This window comes from Chelonia mydas, chromosome 4 (genome assembly GCF_015237465.2).
Source record: "Chelonia mydas isolate rCheMyd1 chromosome 4, rCheMyd1.pri.v2, whole genome shotgun sequence".
NCBI classification, from domain to species: domain Eukaryota; kingdom Metazoa; phylum Chordata; order Testudines; family Cheloniidae; genus Chelonia; species Chelonia mydas.
In genome coordinates this window covers 116099750-116122347 of record NC_057852.1, presented here as the reverse complement: position 1 = coordinate 116122347, position 22598 = coordinate 116099750, and the positions used below count along the sequence as shown (strand labels likewise).

At 38.9% G+C, this 22598-nt stretch overlaps 1 protein-coding gene across 6 annotated transcripts in view; it reads left to right on the top strand.

The window, feature by feature from the left end:
- EVC2 (EvC ciliary complex subunit 2) overlaps positions 1-22598 on the top strand; it is a 164273-nt gene that overhangs the window by 76988 nt on the left and 64687 nt on the right. For 3 of the 6 annotated variants that reach the window (XM_043544659.1, XM_043544658.1, XM_037898080.2), the window contains 5 exons: positions 4456-4789; positions 7043-7282; positions 8226-8401; positions 18988-19147; positions 20479-20939. In XM_043544659.1, the coding sequence (XP_043400594.1) occupies positions 4456-4789; positions 7043-7282; positions 8226-8401; positions 18988-19147; positions 20479-20939 (1371 nt within the window). The remainder of the gene's footprint in view (positions 1-4455; positions 4790-7042; positions 7283-8225; positions 8402-18987; positions 19148-20478; positions 20940-22598) is intronic. The other 3 variants (XM_037898083.2, XM_037898082.2, XM_037898081.2) reach the window with 3 other exon arrangements.

Genomic DNA, 22598 nt, shown 5'->3' with positions numbered 1-22598 from the left:
GGTTGTATAACTTTGCCAAACTGTAACTATTTTGGGGCTGAAATTTTTCATGCTGGAATTCTGCCCAAGGCTGAATTTGTTTGGAAAACTTCAGCAAAAGTGGCTTCCTCCTTTCCAAGAATGATGCTAGAGAAAAATATTTGTTTCGTCTATGTTAAAAAAAAAAATTGCATAACCATTTTATTGAGAAGCTTACATGCCCCCCCCCATGCTTTGGAGCGGTGGTTCTCAACCAAAGGTACACGTACCTCTGGGTGGACACAGAGGTCTTCCAGGGGCTACATCAACTCATGTAGATATTTGCCTAGTTTTACAACAGGCTACATAAAAACTAAAGTACAAACTAAAATTTCATACAGACAGTGACTTATTTATGATATATATAATACTCTGAAATGTAAGTAAATATTTATATTCCAATTGATTTATTTTATAATTATATGGTAAAAATGAGGAAGTAAGGAACTTTTCAGTAATAATGTACTGTGCGACTTCTGTGTTTTTATGTCTGATTTTGTAAGCAGATAGTTTTGAAGTGAGGTAAAAATTGGGACAAATCAGACTCCTGAAGGGAGTACAGTAGTCTGGAAAGGTTGAGAGCCACTGCTTTGGAGCATGGACTTGAAATTTGGCACAGAAGTGTCCTTGTGTCAAGAATGTGCTTTTTGCTGTCCCTGTGAAAATGTGCCCAATTTTGGCAAAATTATGAACCTCTAAAAATCTGTTTGCACGTGTTCAGTGGAGACTTAGGGCTTGGCTACACTTGCAAGTTAGAGTGCATTAAAGCAGCCCTGGGTGCCCTAACTCCTGATGGGTCCACACTGGCAAGGCACATAGAGCGCCTGGACTCCGCAGCTGGAGCGCTCCTGGTAATCCACCTCCACGAGAAGCATAAAGCTTGCCGCTCCCCAGCTGAAACGCCTGGGCATCAGTGTGAACGAGGTGTTGCATTACTGCGCTGTGATTGACCTCTGGAAACGTCCCATAATCCCCTGAAGTCAAGTGGCCACTCTTCTCATTGTTTTGAAATCGGCTGCAGGAATGCAGATATGCCCTTTCATAGCTCCGTTTCTGACAGCTGGCATGCTTACCAGCTCCGGGACAAAGCAAGCCATTAGTGTGGAATGCTGCTTTTGTGAGTGTCGGGGGGGGGGAGGTGGCGGGGAGGTCTGCTGCTGTCTGAACTTACAAGACAGCATGCTGACATGCTCTCAGCCCCCCAAAAACCTACTCTCTCCCCCCACATAAACACAACACACTCCCTGTCACACTCCACCCCCCCACCCCTATTTGAAAAGCACGTTGCAGCCACTTGCACACTGAGATAGCTACCACAATGCACTGCTCTTTGTGGCATTGCAAGAGCTGCTAATGTGGCCACGCCAGTGTGCTTGCAGCTGACAGTGTAAACACACGGCAGCGTTTTCCTTGCTGCGGTCTCCGAAGGCTGGTTTAACTCCCAGCGCTCTACCTCTGCAAGTTTAGACATGCCCTTATTAGAGTTTGGCAGCTAAATTGTCTGAAGATTCCATCTACACCGAGCATGCTCCATCCCCTCATAGCTCCTGAGTACTGACTAGACTGTATATGTATCAACCCCACCGAGCAACTGATCATGCTTCGTCCTGGGGCTGCAGAGGCTGGACCACAGCTGTTCATACAATTGCTTCTCTCAGCAGCCAGCTGATGCTGTGGCCTTGAGTGCCAGAATTCAGAGCAGGGAGATAATTCAACCCCCTTTTATATATGCATTATTTACAGTCTTTAATTACGTGATCACAAACTATTGCACAAGCATCCTTAATTTCAATATTTCCTAACTTTCGAGTGCTTGACTTTGTAACTGTAATACTCTTTTAACATAATTTTATTTTTTGAGTTGGGGGAGTGGCGAGGGGGATTCACGTACGCACAAAAACATAGTGTGTGTGTGTGTGTGTGTGTATGTATTGCAAACCTGTTGTTTCTGCAGAATCCTATGAAGAGTAAGAAACAATATTTAGAGAGTTAAACATGTTTGGTGTCTGAATATCTGAGTGAAATAAGGTTATTGGCACCATCTAATTCCATGGGGATTGGTGTGCACTGGTTGTACAACTGACTGTAGTATTTGCAGAGAGACCAAGGACTGAATGTTATAGAGCTTAAATAGCCCCTTCCCTTCAGTTGAGACATAGTTGGTGGTATAGGTTTTAAAAGCCATCATTGTCGGTGCCAATTCTGTACCTGTTCAGTGGATAAACGGAGGAACTTGCTGTCCAGTCCTGTTGATCAACTACTTTTCCCAAAAAAACTTCTTTTTTTAATTTAAAAATGAAGAATTGCTTGAGAAAGAAACTGAACAGTTTGTAGGATTTAATATTTAGGCTCCCTGGGGTAAAACAGCTGCATTTTATTATTACAGTAAACATGTTGCAAACTTTTCCAGGGCCTTTGCTGTCTCATTTGAAACTTATCAGAGATTTAGCTTGAAGAACCAATCAAAGCAGTGATTTGCCATAACTGGAAAAATATTTATTATGTGCAATACATTTTATTTTCATTTTGGTTTAATTTTTATATCGGTCACATTTAACCAGATTTAAGCTGCAAATATGTGTTCAAGACTTACATTGTCAAACACGTAGAAGTGATAGTATATTAAAATCTACTTATAGTCGTGTGCAAAAGCATGCAGTGCTATCTTTTCATGCAAAGTGCATGCAAGGGCAAGAAATCCATTTCTCTAATACTGAATTGACTTCCAACTAGTGCAGGAATGGCAGAGCCAGGGAATTTAGAAAAGAAATATGCTGTAAAAGATAATTGTCCTTCTGAATTAATTAACTCTAGTGACAAATGAGTGGCTCTTCACATGCAGCATGATATTTATTGCCTGTTGGCCTTTTGTAGAAAATATTATTTTTCTCTGTGTTGCTAATCTCTTTTCTGGAACTAGATTTATTTCCATGTGAAAGAGATAATGGCTATATTAATTTGTTTTATCAACAACTAATCAAAACGCATGCTTTTTGTTTTCCTGTGGTGCTTTCAGAGGAGTGTAAATACTTCAGGCAAGACCTGTATTACTGTGGGTGGATAGTGAGTTTGGAACCATTTAATAAAGTCTGTGCAGCTTACACTCACTAAAATATTTGATGCTGTATTTCTCTTCACAGCATTCATTTGTAGGATGTTTTTGTTTGCTTTTAATCTGAGAGATATGGGAACTGTCTAGGAACAGAAGTCACCTTCTACAGGACAGGCCCAACAAAGAAAATAACAGAACACCACTAGCCATCACCTTCAGCCCCCAAGTAAAACCTCTCCAGCGCATCATCAAAGATTTACAACCTATCCTGACAAATGATCCCTCACTCTCACAGATCTTGAGAGACAGACCAGTCCTCACTTACAGACAGCCCCCCAACCTGAAGCAAATACTCTCCAGCAACCACACACCACACAACAAAAACACTAACCCAGGAACCTATCCTTGCAACAAAGCCTGATGCCAACTCTGTCCACATATTTACTCAAGTGACGCCATCATAGGACCTAATCACATTAGCCACGCCATCAGGGGCTCGTTAACCTGCACATCTACCAATGTGATATATGCCATCATGTGCCAGCAATGCCCCTCTGCCATATACATTGGCCAAACCGGACAGTCTCTACGCAAAAGAATAAATGGACACAAATCTGACATCAGGAATCATAACATTCAAAAACTGGTAGGAGAACAGTTCAACCCCTCTGGCCACTCAGTAAAAGATTTAAGGGTGGCAATTTTGCAACAGAAAAGCTTCAAAAACAGACTCCAACGAGAAACTGCTGAGCTTGAATTAATATGCAGACTAGATACCATTAACTTGGGTTTGAATAGAGACTGGGAGTGGCTGGGTCATTACACATATTGAATCTATTTCCCTAAGTTAAGTATCCTCACACCTTGTCAACTGTCTAAATAGGCTATCTTTATTATCACTACAAAAGTTTTTTCTCCTGCTGATAATAGCTCATCTTAACTAATTACAGGTTTCAGAGTAGCAGCCGTGTTAGTCTGTATTTGCAAAAAGAAAAGGAGTACTTGTGACACCTTAAGAGACTAACCAATTTATTTGAGCATAAGTTTTCGTGAGCTACAGCTCACTTCATCGGATGCATCCGATGAAGTGAGCTGTAGCTCACGAAAGCTTATGCTCAAATAAATTTATTATTCTCTAAGGTGCCACAAGTACTCCTTTTCTTTTTGCGAATATAGACTAACATGGCTGCTACTCTGAAAACTATTGAAATTGACTCACTCTGACAAATTTGTGTTATTATTATTAGACTAATACTGTGCGATCTTCCTGCTCTGATCTGAATGCCATTCAGTAGTATAAAATCTAATGGTGCTAGTTAACTTTTTTTGGTGATGGAAATTGTGTGTCATCGGAAGCCCTAAGCACTCCTAACTATATTTTACAGCTTGGAGGTAGCAAACCTGACTCGTGCAGATGCTGATCTGGAAGCCTATCGAATGCAGATGTGCAAAGAGGCGATTGCTATGTTGATGAAGAACATGGTTTTCAGACACAATGTCTCTCCTAATGTGGAGAAAAGGATGGGTTCAATTTTCAAAAAACAATTTTTTGCAATGGAGAATGAAGTTCAGGAGGAATATACAAGAAAGATGGTGGCTTTAACTGCCGAATGTAATCTAGAGACTAGGAAAGAAATGGAGGTTCAGCACCAACGAGAGAGAGCCGCAAATGATGAGGCTGAAGAATTAATTAAGCGACTGAATGAGAAGGTAAATCAGGTATGAAAGTAACATAACAATTTGTATGGTTACCCTTTTCCTACTATTCCATGTTATTTTTCCTGTGGTTTCTCTTTTAGACTGTAATGGCCACCCTGTTTTTGTTTTCTTGCTATTGTAGCTGCCTAGTGAGAATTCCAGTAGTCTTTGTACATTTCACCCCTGTTAACGTAAAAAAGAAAACTCCCAAATTATTGTTTCATATTTGTCAAACCTCATAACTTCGATTAAGAAGATGGCTCAGAAGGAGTAACCAGCACAATTCGTTATTTGCCACTGGTGCTGCACTTCCTGCATGAACGTGTATTCCTATGTATTGAATGTAACGTTGCTTCTGTTCAAGCTTCCCATTTTCCAGTGAGTTGTAGAGATAAAAGAATTCATATCAGGAACATATTCCCACAGACCAAGATGTGAAAACTTCCACCACAGTGTCTTAAATTCTTTGTGACATGCTTGCATATGCTACCAAAAAAAATCATGTTTTATTTGAATGCAGTGTACTTGTTGTTGTTTAGTGCTTTTATGGTAATTAATAAAACTGATTTTTTGCAGAAATGGTTACTTTGATAAAAATGACCCACCAAAGATAATAGCAGTGTACAGGGGTTGGTGGGAAAGGGTTTGGTGCACAGCCTATTGGATGGAGGAGTATTGTATGAGGATGCAGGGTGGTGCAGACCTGTTGAGCTCTTCCATAGGAACAAATAAGTATATGAGCTGTGACTCTTGGGAGGGTTTGCTTGTTATTTTGACAAATTTACACTAGCAGATAGGACTCAGCTGAAATTTGCTGGCCATGCCTCTCGTTGAAGCTGCTCCAGCTACCTTTCCAGCATTGTACCTTTTCTAGTGCTTTGTCCAGTTTGGTTTTAGAAGTCCCAAGTGATGGGAGACACTAAAAGATCCTGGCTTAATGATAGGGGCTGGGGAAGAATTCAAAGCCAGACCCTTCAGTTCTTGTGCTTATCCACTTATCTCCTTCCTCCCTCTCCTCCCCTTACCCCTCAACTGTTGTGCTCTTTTCACTCAGAGAAGCAGAGAGAAGTGGACTAAAATCTATGAAAGAATTTTTACTAGCTTTAGAGATACTATATTTCATGTCATTTACTTTTCCTCTGGAATGTGGAGGAAAGTGGCATTGCAGAGGAATAAAACGAAGCAATCCAAAGTGGAGAAATGTGGGTGAGACACCAGATGCAGAAGAAAAGGAGTACTTGTGGCACCTTAGAGACTAACCAATTTATTTGAGCATAAGCTTTCGTGAGCTACAGCTCACTTCATCGGATGCATAAAGTGGAAAATGCATTGAGGATGTTTTATACACACAGACCATGAAAAAATGGGTGTTTATCACTTCAAAAGGTTTTCTCTCCCCGCACCCCACTCTCCTGCTGGTAATAGCTTATCTAAAGTGATCACTCTCCTTACAATATGTATGATAATCAAGGTGGGCCATTTTAACAAGAATGTCTGAGGAACAGTGGGGGGGTAGATGTGCAGGTGAACGAGCCTCTGATAGTGTGGCTAATTTGTTCACCTGCACATCTACCAATGTGATATATGCCATCATGTGCAAGCAATGCCCCTCTGTCATGTACATTGGTCAAACTGGACAATCTCTACGTAAAAGAATAAATGGACACAAATCAGATGTCAAGAATTATAACATTCATAAACCAGTCGGAGAACACTTCAATCTCTCTGGTCACGCGATTACAGACATGAAAGTTGCGATATTACAGCAGAAAAACTTCAAAACCAGACTCCAGCGAGAGACTGCTGAATTGGAATTCATTTGCAAATTGGATACAATTAACTTAGGCTTGAATAGAGACTGGGAGTGGTTAAGTCATTATGCAAGGTAACCTATTTCCCCTTGTTTTTTCCTACCTCCTCCCCCTCTCCCCCCCCACTGTTCTCAGACGTTCTTGTTAAACCCTGGATTTGTGCTGGAAATGGCCCACCTTGATTATCATACACATTGTAAGGAGAGTGTTATGGATAGATGAACACTTCATCTTCTAGCACTGGCTTTTCTGTTGAATATTGAAAATATGATTTAATGTTAATATTATTTTATTTCAAAACAGCTGCTCATTTCAGATCACTTAAAGAGGAATGCGCATAGTATGCATTGAATACATGCGAGCTTAGTCTCAGTAATACATTAGTCTCAGTAATATTGGTACTTTTAAAATATATTAAACACGGGTAATCATTTGGATGTTCTTGTTTTTTGTCCTCTCCCAGTCTGCTATAGAATACAGATGTCTTCTGGAAAAAATTCACAAACTTGAGCAGAGCCACATGAAGAGGTTCCTTTTGGTGAGGCAGGAGGAGTACTTTGCGAAAGCTTATCGACAACTGGCTATTTTCCAGAGAACAGAGCTCCATAATATCTTTTTTACACAGATAAAAAATGCCATTTTCAAGGGAGAATTGAAGTTAGAAGCAGCCAAAGCATTAGTGCAGGATTACTCTAAAATACAGGTAATGACGTAACTATTCCACTCTTTAACTTCCCAACAGATAGCGATCACATAGTAATGTTTGTGAAATGTTTCTCTAATTATCTCCACTTGTAGAACTTTGCCATGTTATCACTTTTATAACTGATTGACAATAGAAATAAGATGCAAAACTACAGTCCCATAATTCTGAAATTTTAAAAGTCTAGACAAAAATTATTAATGCATGTACATAACCGTCCCCAGTAATGATGGGAGTTGTGCATGTTCATTCAGGCAGTCTGTACCGGCTAATTGGGTTTTACATTACAAATCTGAATAAAACTTGACCTGTTTTTTAAATTCTTCAAAGGTGTTTAAGTGGCTTAGACCCTAAGACTTAGGATCCTAAGTTACATAGGCACTTTTGGAAATTTCACACTATATCTTAAAGTGAAAATTGCTCTAGGGAAAGAGAATGTTTTTTGTTTCTTTAAAAGAGCATGGCTCTGCATATGCTTTCTACTGAGCATAGAGCCTACTACCCTTGGGCCCCAGTTCAGCAAGCATGTGCCTACTTTAGGCACATGAGTAGTCCTGCTAAAGTCAAACAGGACTGCTTATGTGCTTAAATTTAGGCACATGCTTCAAGTATCTAGTTGAATCAGGACCCTGAGTAGTCTCATTGGCCTCCATGGACTACTCTGGGTAGTAAGCACCATGCTCAGTAGCTGGCTGTTCAGGCCCAAAGATCAACAAACTGTGTTAGACTGATGCAACTGTAATAACATGACACAATCATCTAATTTACAATACTTTTAACTAACTTATATGGAAGTTCACTGTTGTTCTTTATTTGTAAAGGCTGTTTAATATTATTCTTTTCTAATGCACAAAACTGGTCTAAATAGCACTCTCTCCGGTGTTAGTTAAAATGAATGTAACTTCTTATTAAGACATATATGTGTTCACATTCTTTCCTATAGGTGGACATTGAAGAGCTAATGGATTTTTTGCAGGCTAATAAGAAGTATCATCTGAGTAAAAGATTTGCTTACAGAGAGTGCCTAATAAATAATATACATTTATGGGATTCTCAAGCCTCCTCTCTCTTGAACACAGCAGCAAGCCAGATAACAAGTCTCATTAACAAGATGGAAAGGTAAATATAATCTCTATTTTAATTATTCCTGGTGTCTCCACTCCTACGTTATCTGAGTGACCTATGGTATTCCTCAAAAATAATTTTAGCTATATCTAATAAAGGTTAATGAATAGAATTTAAAAGTTTACTGAGAAGATTTATTATTTTTAAAATAGTTCAATCGAATATTTAGTAGCTACCATATTGGTTATTCAGCATCAGAGTGTAATATACTGTCTTTGGCCCTGATCCCACAACACAGAAATACTGCTGTCCCACATACCCAGTTAGAGCTCATTGACTTCAGTGAGGCTCTAAATGGGTACATCAGTTTATTTCTGTGCTGCATGTTACAGGATCAGGGTCATTGTGTGTGAGTGACTAATATTGCCCTCTGGTAGCAGTCCCACTGAGAGAATAAGGTACTTCCTACTAATATTAGTGGCTAGAGAGATTCTTTAGCCCAAGTGGTAGAAGCATGTGCTTTTGGAGCTATTAGTTAAGGGTTCTAGTCCCAACCCTTGTGTGTGATCTAGATCTGAATTATGTGTTGCTGTGAATGTGTTCAAATAAGATCTTGGTTATTTTCTTTTCTCCTAGCCTCACTCCATGTCATACAAATACATGTCCAAGAGAACGACTTCCATGTTTGATTTTAATATGTGATTTGCTTAACTGGATCATTTAGTTTTAGATTGATGCAGTGTCTTATGAGTAGAGTCAGATAAAGTGTTTTTGTCAGTTTCCTTGACTGATGGGAACACATACAGTTAGACTTATTAACAGATGCCCAGATTCTGCTGCTGGAGGATTATGGTTCCCACTGAAGCCAGCAAGAGTTTGGGGCTGATTATAGATCCTTTACTTATTCAGATAGTACTCACCCATGTGAATAGCCCATTTAAGTCAATGGGAATACTTTTAATAAGAATTACTGAACAGGACCCTATGTACATGAAAATCTAGACCTAGATGAAAAGTGCAACTCTGATTCCCTTCTAAATTTAACATGTAGGGTGAGGAGCTGGATATATGGTCTCAAATTGGCATGCATAAAAGTTTTCCAAAGGAAAGATGATCTCCACAGTTGACTGAGCTTATAAATAATATAATTGGTATAGATCTTTATTAGCAGACAAGCCACATGCTGCTGGGAATAGTAAAGAATAAATGTTGGCTAAAGTAATAAGTAAAAATGAATTGCAGAAAAAATATTTATTTAACTGCTTTGGGGTATTTCTTTTAGGTCATATAGGCTCTGGGCTGATTCAGATACAGTATTTGAGGATACCGTAGAAATATCCCTGAAGGTAATATGGAGACATAAAAATGATGAAATGGTGCTGGTGAAATGAGCAGTTAAAATTACATGACAGTATAGAGCAGTTTGAGGGAGAACTCTAGCTAGTACCAAGAGAGCTGAAGCATCTGCTAGCCTGGCATGTGGAGAAACTACTGAAGAGTATGCCAGGAAAGTAGAATGTATCAGTGTGCTGGAAAGCAAATTACTAATTTTTCTGTTGATCCTGTGCCCACATCTTTCTTTATATATTTTAGACATATATTGGTGCCAGTTGCCAGTCATCTGGGTGCCATGTATTGCAGAAACAAATATAAAATAGATTAATATAATCCAAACTTCTCAGCCAGTAACAGGACCATATAGACATATTACTATTTAAATTGTTTTCTTTCCTGCTATTGTTCTCAATTGAAAGGTAAAAATAATAGAAGATTTAGAGTAGGGCTGTCAAACAATTAAAAAAATTAATCGTAATTAATAGGCATTAATAGGCATTTTAATCACACTGTTAAACAATAATAGAATACCATTTATTTAAATATTTTTGGATCTTTTCTATGTTTTCAAAGATAGGATCGGGGCTCTGGACTTCAGCTCTGCTCAGGGCTCCAGTCCCGCTCAGGGCTCCGGGCTTCATCCCCCATAGGACTCGGGGCTCCGGTCCCATACAGGGTTCAGGCCTTCAGCTCCCCCTTGGGGTGCGGGGCTCCAGCTCAGCACTTCAGCGAACCCGTGGAGCTGCACACTGGGACTTCAGCCCCCATAGCCGCCCGCGGAGCTGTGGGCTGGGGCTTTGGCCTCCCCTCCCTCCCCCCACCGCCGATGCATCCCTCCCAACCCAGAGGAATGCGATTAACGCATTAAAAAATTAATGAGTTAATTTTGTTTTCAGTTCATTGCAGGCATTAACTGCGATTGTTTGACAGCCCTAGTTTAGAGGCCCAAAGGAAGATTGATATGAGATACCAAAAGGTCATGTTCTGTATCTGCAAGTAGTGCAAAACTAACAGCGCTTCATTAGAGACTGGATAACTGTTCATTTAGAGCCAAGTACCTTACCTTATTTTTGTAACCTTTGCTCTTCTATTTAGCCACCTATTGCAGTAGCTGTCATCTGTTGAGTCATGACTGCCATTAGACTGTAAGCTCTGTTGAGCAAGGACAGTCTTCCTATATGCCTGTACTCTGCTTTGCACGTTTTGGATGGTACCATAATGTATGTGCAGCTATGTGTCCAAAACCAATCTTACCACCTCCTTTGTAATGTAATGAAGATCCCACTTCTGCAGCTTGTACCCTTCCATATTTTCACATCACTTTCAAATCATATTATGCTTTTGGTCTCCTTGAGAAAAGTTCTTTGGTTGTTCTGTAGACATTGTTACTTTGGGAAGGCCCTTAATGAGAAGCTCTAATTAGACAGGCCACTGTGCAGATTTAATCATGAATTCATAGGAGCCGATTACTAAAATGAAGGAAGAAGTGGGGTTTATTAAACTGGAAAAGTAGCTTTAGTTCACTGTTTAATAACTGATATTGAACTTGAGATGCAAAATAAAAAAAAATCAATGACTAGAAAAGAGAGAGAGGAGAGTTAGAAGAAAAAAATCTCAGTAGTGGAAAGGCAAGGCCTGGGTAGTTTTTGGTGGTGATACAGTGTGATATTCATGTGCACAAAATACTGCAGCACGAACACGAGTCGTAAGGAAATCCTAATGTAAAACAATGCTTTTCTCTCTCTAACTTTGCATGCTATTCATTGGCTATAATGTTCAGAGGAGTGAGGGAGAATTTACAAATTGGGGGAGGGATGCAGTTCTACTTTCCAGAGAAATCTTGCGATTGAGTTTCTTACAACAGGATTAGTTTTGCACCGAGAGCTACAAACAATATCAGCAAATGGCGTTTCCTCTCACCATATAAGTAATAGGAAGGTTGGATGGAGGATTCCCCAGATTTTTTTTCATAGTATCAAATTTTAAACTAAATTCTGCAAAGTTAGACACCCTCGCAAAACAAAGTGACAATACTCTGTTATCTTGTGTGACCCTCCTATAACTTCAGACACCCCCACACTCACGCAGCATGTTTGCTTTCAGAAGATTGGCAAGACCTGTGCCTATTTTTTCATTCTCTGGACGTTGATATTGTAAAACTACACAATGTAGTATTTCTGAACATTCTCCAGAGTCATTCTGCTGCAGGCAAAGCTGAGAATCATGCCCAAAACCCAGAAGAAGAATAATTCCATGGTAGGTTGGCCAGAATTTCAATCTTTAATTATAAGGGGAATTGGGGAATATTTACAGACCAGAGCAGAAGAAATATTAAGAGCAAGAAAAGTCTGAACCAAAATTCTGGTCCTTTTAAATAGTATCATTAATCTCCTCTGCTTTTTCATCTTACCCTTCAACTCCCACTTCTCTCATTACAAATGTAGATGTTCCTTTATCAAAACCAGTACACAGTAGATTAGGTACTTTAAACATATACTTATGGATGGGATTAAAGGGAATTTTGAGATGCATAATTGTTTTATATCTAGAGATGAAACAGGGAAAATATGTGGATGAGATAGAATACACATAAACAAATTCAAAGGTAGCATAAAACAGGCAAGACATAAATGCTGTAAAGGACTTTTAAAAGCAGAGCTTAGCAGAATGTTTAAAATATATTGGGTAAAAAGTCAATCGAGATTCATGTGAAAAAGATACTGTAAGAATGTTAACAAAATAAGTAAATGGTGAAAATCATTTGAAAATCAAGCTGCTGATTTGGGTGCCTAAATAGGGATTTACTCTAACTCTAGGTATTTGCAGTGCTGCTGTAGTTTTGTTGGTCCCAAGATATTTGCGAGACAAGGTGAGTGAAGGAATATCTTTTATTGGAACAATTTCTGTTGGTGGAAGAGAAAGCTTTTGAGTTGGTCTCTTTTTGCCAACAGAATTTGACCCAGTAAAAGATATTACTTCACCCACTGTGTGTCTCTAACTCTACGTATACAAGTTTGAAAATTTTGCCCATAATATAGTAGACAAGGATGGATAGTCAGATGTCTCTGGGGCCAGATTTCCTTTCCATTCTGCCCTCTTTGCATCACTCAGCGCAAAGGGGCTGGAGTCTGGCCTGGACAACCTACTGAGAATTCTGCCAAGGGTTAGGGAGCTCTCAGTTGGCATAAAGTCGGTGTAGTTGGTTCCCATGCCAACCATGCCCCTTCGCTTCCCCCATACAAACACTGGCTTAGGGGTTGAGGGGGAGTGTAGCTGCATTCTGCCAAATCTCAGCTGGCCCCCTTAGGGAGCTGGGCTGGAGCAGATGTGATCTGTGAATTATGGAGCTGTAACCAGCCTTAAACAGCTCCTAGGCTGCCTCCCTTTCTCGATGCTGAATGTGGAAGAGAATCTGACTCTGTCTTTTACAAAGAAATTTTATACTTTGAACATGGTTCCCTAGACGCAAGAGGACAGGTGTGACGTCTGATTAAAATATAATTACTCAAGCCATTATTTCTACCACTGTCATGTAATTGCAATGAATCTTATGCAAAGTGTAACACGTGGCCAGAAAGGGTTAAACAGCTTGCAGGCTAAGAGTATATCTACACTGCACACGTTACAGCGTGGCTGCAGCAGTGCTGTGACGTGGGCAGGATAGTCATGCTTTATCGCTGGAGGAGAGCTCTACCAGCAATAAAAAATAACCACCTCGAATGAGGGGTGGTAGCTTTATTGCCGGGTGCACGGCTCCCGTCGATAAAGGCTGTCTATACTGCTGCTTTTCAGCACTAAAACATTTGCCATTTGGGGGGGGGGTGTTTTTTCACACCCCTGAATGACTAGAGTTTTAGCTCTGAAAGTGGCCGTGTAGACACAGCCTAACTAACCATGACCTTTAAAGACATTTTAGAAAGGTATGTGAATGGAAATTAAGGCCATTCATGCTAAATAGGCTAGAACTTTGAAATGCAAACCTATATTGTTAGAAGTGATACTAATTGTGTGTATCTTTAATTCTAGCTATGTAAATAAACGGTTCCTGTCTGTCATTATAGTTACTGATTCAGAGATCAAAAGGGAATATTAACATTTAGATGAATCTTGGGTAAAATAACGTCATTGTCTATATGTCTCTTTGAAGTTTATAATAGACTGCCTGATGGATAAATTGCCGTATGTTAATTTGTGTAACTACAAAAAGAAAAGGAGTACTTGTGGCACCTTAGAGACTAACAAATTTATTTGAGCATAAGCTTTCGTGAGCTACAGCTCACTTCATCAGATGCTGTAGCTCACGAAAGCTTATGCTCAAATAAATTGGTTAGTCTCTAAGGTGCCACAAGTACTCCTTTTCTTTTTGCGAATACAGACTAACACGGCTGTTACTCTGAAACCTGTAATTACTGGTGGTGTTCAGAAAGCACAAGATTACATCAAAAGCCTATTGTTTAAGCAGAACTGTGTGGTCAAGTGGATGCTAGAACACTGTATAAAAAGACCCTCAGTAACAGTAATAACAGTAATCAGAGGCCTATCCACCATTGTGCAATATGTCACTGCAATATTTTCTGCTGTTGTCTGTCCTTTAATTCATAGAGCCATTTTATTTGTATATGTGCTATTGTGAGCAGATATCTGCATTGAACTCTCCACAATCTAACCTCTTTTCTTGCTTCAGAAGATTCCACAGCTTCAGTGCCCCTCAGCATGTTAGGAGTTTAGACCATTGCTGCTAATACACATTTTCTTACATTTATGCAAGTTAAATGTCCTCCGCTGTCAAATTGTCCATTTCATTTATATATTTAAATCCATCCAGAGTTTCTCATAATCCTCCATTTTACTAAACAAATTGACTTAGTGTCATTATCATACTTTATCAACTCCTTTTACTTTTTGTTCAAAATCTATTTAATAATTTTTATCAAATACTGACAATCACCTTGGTACCCCGATATTTGACCTGTAGAACAGCCTTCGCTGTAGCTTTTTTAATTGCTTTACTGGTTCGAACTGCAGGACTGCCCTTATTAATTTATTAGTCATTTTCCTTAATAGTCTCGTGTGAGAGACCTTTTCAAAAAAGCGTTCGGAAAAATCTAAGTGAATTACATTCATGCTGCTTTATCTACCATTTTGTTAACATTTCCGAAGAATTCTCCTAGATAGAAAGCTCTTTTTATCATTTTCCTTACAAAAACTATGCAGGGCTTGACTTGTCCAGGCAATACTTGTCCAGGTGTTGTACTACTTTAACCTTACTTTTCCACTGCATGCATCCAATGAAGGGAGCTGTAGCTCACAAAAGCTTATGTTCAAATAAATTGGTTAGTCTCTAAGGTGCCGCAAGTACTCCTTTTCTTCTTTTAACCTTACTGGAACTCTTAATAACTGGTTTCCCCAGTAGCACAATGAGCCCCACCATTCTGTAATTCCTGTGTTCTAGATAGTCAAAAAGGCACCAGATTAGTGACTTCACAGCTTTTTTTTTCCCGAACAATTGCTAGTTTTAAAGTGCTGTGGCTTCATTTCGCCAAGCACTCTGCTCCTTCACACTTCATTTCTTTCATAACACTTTGATAACCTTATCCAGTCCTGGCAATTTACTGGACTTGAAGAACTTCTATTGCAGTATGAATTTCTCCATGGATTTTAATCTCTAATAAAACCACAATAATTTTCTGTGATATGTGGCCTTAAATCCTACCATCATATACAGTAAAGTCCAAATCAAAACATTCCTCTTACTGATCTCTTTTAGTAGTGTACTTTTTATTCTTCTCCATTTAAGTGGAGTCTATTGCATCAATAAATATTTCTCCAAACAGTCCAAACAGGTAGAACTGGGGTAGCTAAGCTACCCATTGTTGTTGTTATTGCATCAGCAGAGCATAAGCCTTTAATTTCTTGGGGCCTGACCCCAGCAGGTGCTGAGCACCTGCTGTCTGCATTAAGATTAATGACTTGCTTAGCAGCTCTTTGGGTCTGGATTTTACTATGAGGAATTACTCATTGCAGTTCTGATCTGGACATCTGCAGAATACTGATCCAGTTGGGTGAAATCCTGGTCCCACTGAAGTCCTTGGCAAAACTCCCATTGACTTCAGTGGGGCAAGGATTTCACCCATTGTTTCCATCATATGGGCTTTCTAATCAAGTAGATTCCATCCCTTAGTCATGTCCACACTGGAGTGATCTGTCTAAAATAGTTGTGGTTTCCTTTACTTCTTCAGATATAATACAACTCTACACAACCTAACCTACCCATCAGACAAACTATAGTTTGAAGTCTGAAGCCCTTTTGCTTTTTTTTTTAATTGTCAATCATAACTCTGAGTTGCCAATTATACTGGGCATTCTAACTGGCTCCTTTTTTAATTTTGACTTTTAAGTCTTGAGCTGTAGCCTGGAGACGCTTTCATTTTTGTCTTAGAGGTACAACCATTATATTATTAGTTTCAGAGTAGCAGCCGTGTTAGTCTGTATTCGCAAAAAGAAAAGGAGTACTTGTGGCACCTTAGAGACTAACAAATTTATTTGAGCATAAGCTTTCGTGAGCTACAGCTCACTTCATCGGATGCATTCAGCTGTAGCTCACGACAGCTTATGCTCAAATAAATTTGTTAGTCTCTTAGGTGCCACAAGTCCTCCTTTTCTTTTTATATTATTAGTGTTATTTAGCTGATACTCTGCTTCTGCTTGAACTGATGGCTACACCTCCTTGTCTCTATTGTTTGTGTCTTTGGAAACTCAGTCCATATTCCTTTTTACTGGCCCCCTGTAGTATCCACAGCTACCTACAATTTTATCTGAGTGCCTTTTAAGATTTTTACACGTAAAAAAATTCCACAGAATAAATCAACTTGGAACTAATGAGATGTGTGTCTATCATCGTCCCCATAATCAGTGTATGCATCTATCACCACCCTGTTCGCTTAGCTGGCATGTTACATCACTTTCCCTCCACCTTTCATCTCATGGCCCCAATTCTGATTCCCGCTGCAGCCCCTTTTACTCCACTCTGGGTAGGGATTGTAAAGGGGCTGCAGAGACTCCTGGGTAATTCCCCCAGCATAAAATAGATTAAAGGTATTTAAAAGTAATATCTTGATTGATTATTATTTTGCATAACTTGCTCTTCCTCCTATCTAATTCCGCCACCCACATGTTATACTACTTTGTTTTCCCTTGTATTTGGCACAGAAAGGAGCCTAGATATGGAATTTGCAGTTCACAAAGCTGAAGGGAGGCTTGGCACTGCCCAATCTATCTGTCACATCATTGGAATTTATAATCAATTGGTTTCAGGCAAGGACAAATATTATTTGGCTTCAAGTAGAGCACGTTGACAGTTGGTGGGATTGCTTTGAGGGCTTTTTCCCACAGAAAATTTTTTTTTAAAAAAAGGTGATGGATGGAAGTTGAAAAAATTGAGTTCTGCAAAACTTAGCAAACCTACGTGATAAGGAGGGAGGCTGAGCTGAGCTCCTCATTAGAATTTAAAGCAAGTTTGATAGGCAGGGGACAGTGTTCTGTTGCTCATTTAATTGACTGTAAACTCTCAAACAGTAGATGGAGAAACAAGTGCTGGCTTTGAACAGGAGCTCTCTGTTCACTTTGGGTAAAATGCAAAAGCCACACAACTAAATAAATGTTCTTCAACTTCACTTTAATTTGATTATTTTGGGAATTTGAGGTAAAATCTAACTTGGAACAAATGTGGGACAGCTAAATTCATATGGACAAATCCTAGGTAAATTCACAAAATCAATGGGAATTGGTCTCAATCCTTTCCTGAGAAAGGTCTGAATAAAGGACTACAAGATTTCGCCCATAGTCTAACTGTTGAAGTGTGTTGGAGACTTTGCTGGGACAGTGGCATGTGAGCCCTATACGTTATTAGGTCCTGATTTTCAGAGGGGCTGTATGCACACAATTCCATTTGAAACCAATGTGAGCTGCACAGTGCTCAGCCCTTCTGAAAATTGGGTACTTGGAGAATAATTGAGGAGGGGTTTGAACAAAAATCCGCAGTGTTAGGGATAGTACTTTCAGCCCAGGTTCCATTTTGACCCTTTTAACCTCCTTTTAGGGAATACTCAGTATTTAATATTAGAAATATTTCTTGTGAGTCATGGTAATAACTGCGAAAATCCAAAAGCCTAACCTGGTTGATTTAAGATCCTCCTTTATATCCCTATTGTTCAAAGGTATTTTGGGAACTCTTGAGTGACAAGAATAGCAGCAGTCTTTATAATGCAATTAGAGTTGTTAATAGGGAGAGAGAGACTTACCTGACTATACTTTATTGCGTCTAGCCCATGCACTCATGTGAATTAGAGAAGTCAATGGAATTAGACTGGTGTCATAATCTTGCAAATCTATCCTGAATCCAAAAGATGTCCTGTATGTGTAAAACTGGGAAAGTTTGGTCTGTGGAGTTGCTATATTTCTCTTTTCATCCAAAATCCTGGTAATTCTTTTGATTTATTTTGAATATTGTAGAAGTGAGTGAAAGTCTTTGCACAGGTTTTGCTAACTATCATTTGTAGCGTGTATAAAATTATTCTGCATGTGTGATATAAATGTAACACTTAAGGAGACTTTTTACATTTTCAGACTATAATGTATAAATATAAAACATGTCTAATTTGAAAATTCTGTACAATACCCTTCTTCTTCCTTGCATTAATCCCATCCTACACTACAAGTCCTCACCTTCCAAAGTGCTCTTTTCAGTGCCGTATCCTCTATCACACCACATGCTAACTTGTTTTCCTTTATGACGTACCACCACTTCTTCTTGGGTTGGCATCTCTGTCTTTCAGTCTTGAGCCATTGGACTCTTTCTCACTAGTTGTCAGGACTGTGCTTTACATGAGGACTGTGCTTTACATGACCAAACCACGTGAGCCTGCACTCCCTAATTTTTTCGTTTATGCACATTACTTTGAGCATCTTCTGTCTAACACTAACTTTATATATGTACGCATCTCCTTGGTTTTTTCCCCCTCCTTCCTTCCCAGTCTCCCCTCACACTCCAATTTGTTTATTCACCTCTTGCGTATTATCTATATGCTACACTGTGAGCTTTCGGAGGCATGGACTGTCTTTGTATTATTTGCTTGCATAGTGTCCAGTACAGTGGGATCCTGAGTCTTGTTCGGGGCTGTTAAGCATTACAGCAACAGAAATAAATAATAACTATGTGCCTTTGTACAAACACACACAGTCTCTCTCTCTCTCTCTCTCTACTGTTAAGTATTCAAGGTAACAGGTATTAAACACTCTTATTACAGAGCTGGTCATTTGTCTGAAAATCATTTGGGACCACTTCTAGATCAAGCTCAGGCAGAAGTTCATTCTGTTAAACAGAAGTTGGATCATAATTTAAAACAGGAAAAGCAAAGGCTTCACCAGAAACTCGTTACTAAGAGAAGACGAGAAATGTTGCAAAAGGTAATTATGTACAGTGTAACGGTTTACCCTGGGATTATGCTGAAAAAAGCCCTGATTGAATTGAAAGATAAGGCCTAATTCTTTTATGACAATGAAGATAACAAACATCCATGCTAGGATAGCAGAGGAAAATCAGTCTTCATAATTTTTAGTGGCATTACCACAATATACAGTAGAACCTCAGAGTTATGAATACCAGAGTTACGAACTGACTGGTTAATCACGCACCTTATTTGGAACTGGAAATACACAATCAAGCAGCAGCAGAGACAAAAAAACAAAAAGAGCAAATACTGTACAGTACTGCATTAAACGTAAACTACTAAAAAAAATAAAGGGAAAGTTTAAAAAAAAAGATTTGGCAAGGAAACTGTTTCTGTGCTTGTTTCATTTAAATTAAGATGGTTAAAAGCAGTATTTTTCTTCTGCAGAGTAAAGTTTCAAAGCTGTATTAAGTCAATGTTCAGTTATAAAGTTTTGAAAGAACAATCATAGTGTTTTGTTCAGAGTTATGAACATTTCAGAATTACGAACAACCTCCATTCCCGAGGTATTCATAGCTATGAGGTTCTACTGTATTGTCTTAACTGAGCAGTTATTCATAGCCTGACAACAGAAGACCAGATCATTCCCTACCATTGGGAAAACCTGCAGGTAAGTGATATACATGAAGAAAATGCTGAGTTTCCATTTGTGGAATCTGATATTTCATCAGGTCGGGATCATAGGGTTAGATTCCACCACAGTGGGAGCAGGTGGCATGACCTTCCAAACCCACTGAGCTTCCAAACTCTTTGGAAGAAAATGCCTTGGAGCTCTGGCAATCATGCAGAGGGCCAACACTTCCATTGTATTCTCTGTGCTTCCTACTGGTGTGGTCTTAAATGATAAATTGTCTTAAAACAAGGGTAGCTTTGGCTAGCTTTACAGTGAAAATATTGCATAGTGTAATATGAAATATCAATAAAACATTTTTCTTTTCTTTCCTCTATTTCTTTGATCAGAGTTTGCATTTGGAATTTTACCAGTTCATTAGATTTCTGACCCTTTCAGACATTTGAAAATGTATCAGGGCATAAGCTAAATTGCACATTGCGTTTTTGTTGGTGTTAGCATTCTGTCTAGCTTCAGCCTAAATTAATAGTGGCCTTTTGGGCACATATGAATGCAGCGCTGATAGTATGCAATGAAATTGTCATTTTGAGTATTACAAAAAACTGTTATGTATAATTTCACCTTGGTATGAAATACGTATATAGGGGATTGGAACTAAAAAGAGGTTTCTTCTATTTACCTTGTATCTTTTTTTCTTTTTTTTGTAAATGAATCAGCAGAAAGAACAAAGAAAGGAGCAGATGTCGATAGGAGACACTTTCAAAACCACTAAAGAGGTTAGCCACTACTTGAACCACTGGCAAAACCTCCTGACCGAACATGCTGTTGAATTTGAAGAGCTTATTGAAAAGCTTGATAATGATGCCGGTGAAGAAATAAAAGTGCTTAGATTTACTTTGACAGAGAAAGCTATTGAAGAACTTAAACGCATTCAGTATGGAGTAATCAGTCAAGAACTTTTAAAACTGAGTGTGCCAAAGCCGTTCCTGCAACAAATTGTTGAGGAGCATAAAAAGGAAATTGCTATTCAAACTGAACAGCTTGAAAAAGAAGAACATGACAAAAATATGGCCACAGGGGAATGGCTTGAGAATACCAGGCAAAAACTGAGCCAAGAGCTGGAACAGAGCATTGCAGAACAAAAAAAACTAAGGAGTTGGGAACAGTTAGTATTCATGTAAGTGTCTGTCTATTTTCTTTTCTTGGTTATGCCTCTAGTAAGTATGAGTTTAACAAACATGTGGGCTTAATTTTTAACTGTCAATTCTTGGCTATAAACTTTGGACCTGAGTTTCACAGGTTCACAGTACCCACCACTCGTACTGCAGTCAATATGTGCTGTCTTTGCCCTGTGCTAGTGAAAATTAGCCCCTTTGGTTTGTTTGGGGATTTTTAATTAAAATGTAAGAAGCTGAATTTGTTAAAATTATAAGGGTGATTTAGAATTTTTAGGCTTTAATTCAGTGTATGCCATGCTTTATTTGCAAAACTCTCAGTATTCAGAGATTCACAGATCCCAAGACCAGAAATGATGATTATGAACATCTGCTCTGATCTCCTGTATAACACAGGCCGTAGAACTTCCCCAAAAATAATTCCTAGAGCATATTAGAAGAACATCCAAACTTGATTTAAAAATTGTCGTGATGGAGAATCCACCATGACCCTTGGTAAATTGTTCCAATGGTTAATTACACTCACCGTTAAACATTTATGCTTTATTTTCAGTCTGAATTTGGCTAGCTTCAACTTCCAGCTGCTGGATTGTGTTATACCTTTCTTTGCTAGACTAAAGAGCCTATTATTAAATATTTGTTTCCCAGGTAGATACTTATAGACTGTGATCAAATCACCCCTTAACCTTCTCTTTGTTAAGCTAAATACAGTGATCGACTCCAAGAGCTCAAACTAAGGCATGTTTTCTAATCCTTTAATAATTCTTGTGACTCTTCTCTGAAACTTCTCCAAATTATGAACATCCTTCTGGAATTGTGGGCACCAGAACTGGACATAGTATTCCAGCAGTGGTCACACCAGTGCCACATATGGAAGTAAAATAACCTCTACTGGAGATTACTGTGTTTATGCATCACAGGATCACATTAACATCACAGGGGGAGCACATGTTCATCTGATTATGCACCACAACGCACAAATCTTTTTCAGAGTCACTGCTTCCCAGAAAAGAGTCCCCCATACTGCAAGTGTGGTCTACATTCTTTGTTCCTAGATGTATACATTTATATTTAGCCATATTAAAACACACTTTGTTCGCTTGTGCCCAATTTACCAAATGATCCAGATTGATCTGAATCAGTGACCTGTGCTCTTCATTATTGACTTCTCCTCCAATTTTTGTGTCATCTTCAAACTTTAGTGATGATTTTATGTTTCCTTCCAAGTCACAGATAAAAATGTGGAATAGCGTTGGGGCAAGAACTCATCCTTGCGGGACCCCACTGGAAACACACCCGCTTGATAATGATTCCTCGTTTACAGTTATATTTTGAGACCTTATCAGTTAGCCAGTTTGTAATCCATTTAATGTATGCCATCATGTTAATTTGATATCATTCTAAGTTTTTTAATCAAAAAGTTGTGCAATAACAAGTCTAACCCCTTACAGAAATCTAAGTATGTTACATCAACACTATTACCTGTATCAACCAAACTTGTAATGTCATCAAAAAAAAGGTATCAGGTTAGTTTGACAGGATCTGTTTTTCGTAAACCCATGCTGAGTTGCATTAATTTACATTACTCTCCTGTAGTTCTTTATTAATTGAGTCCTGTATCAGCCACTGCATTATCTTGCTCAAGATCTCTGATAGACCTG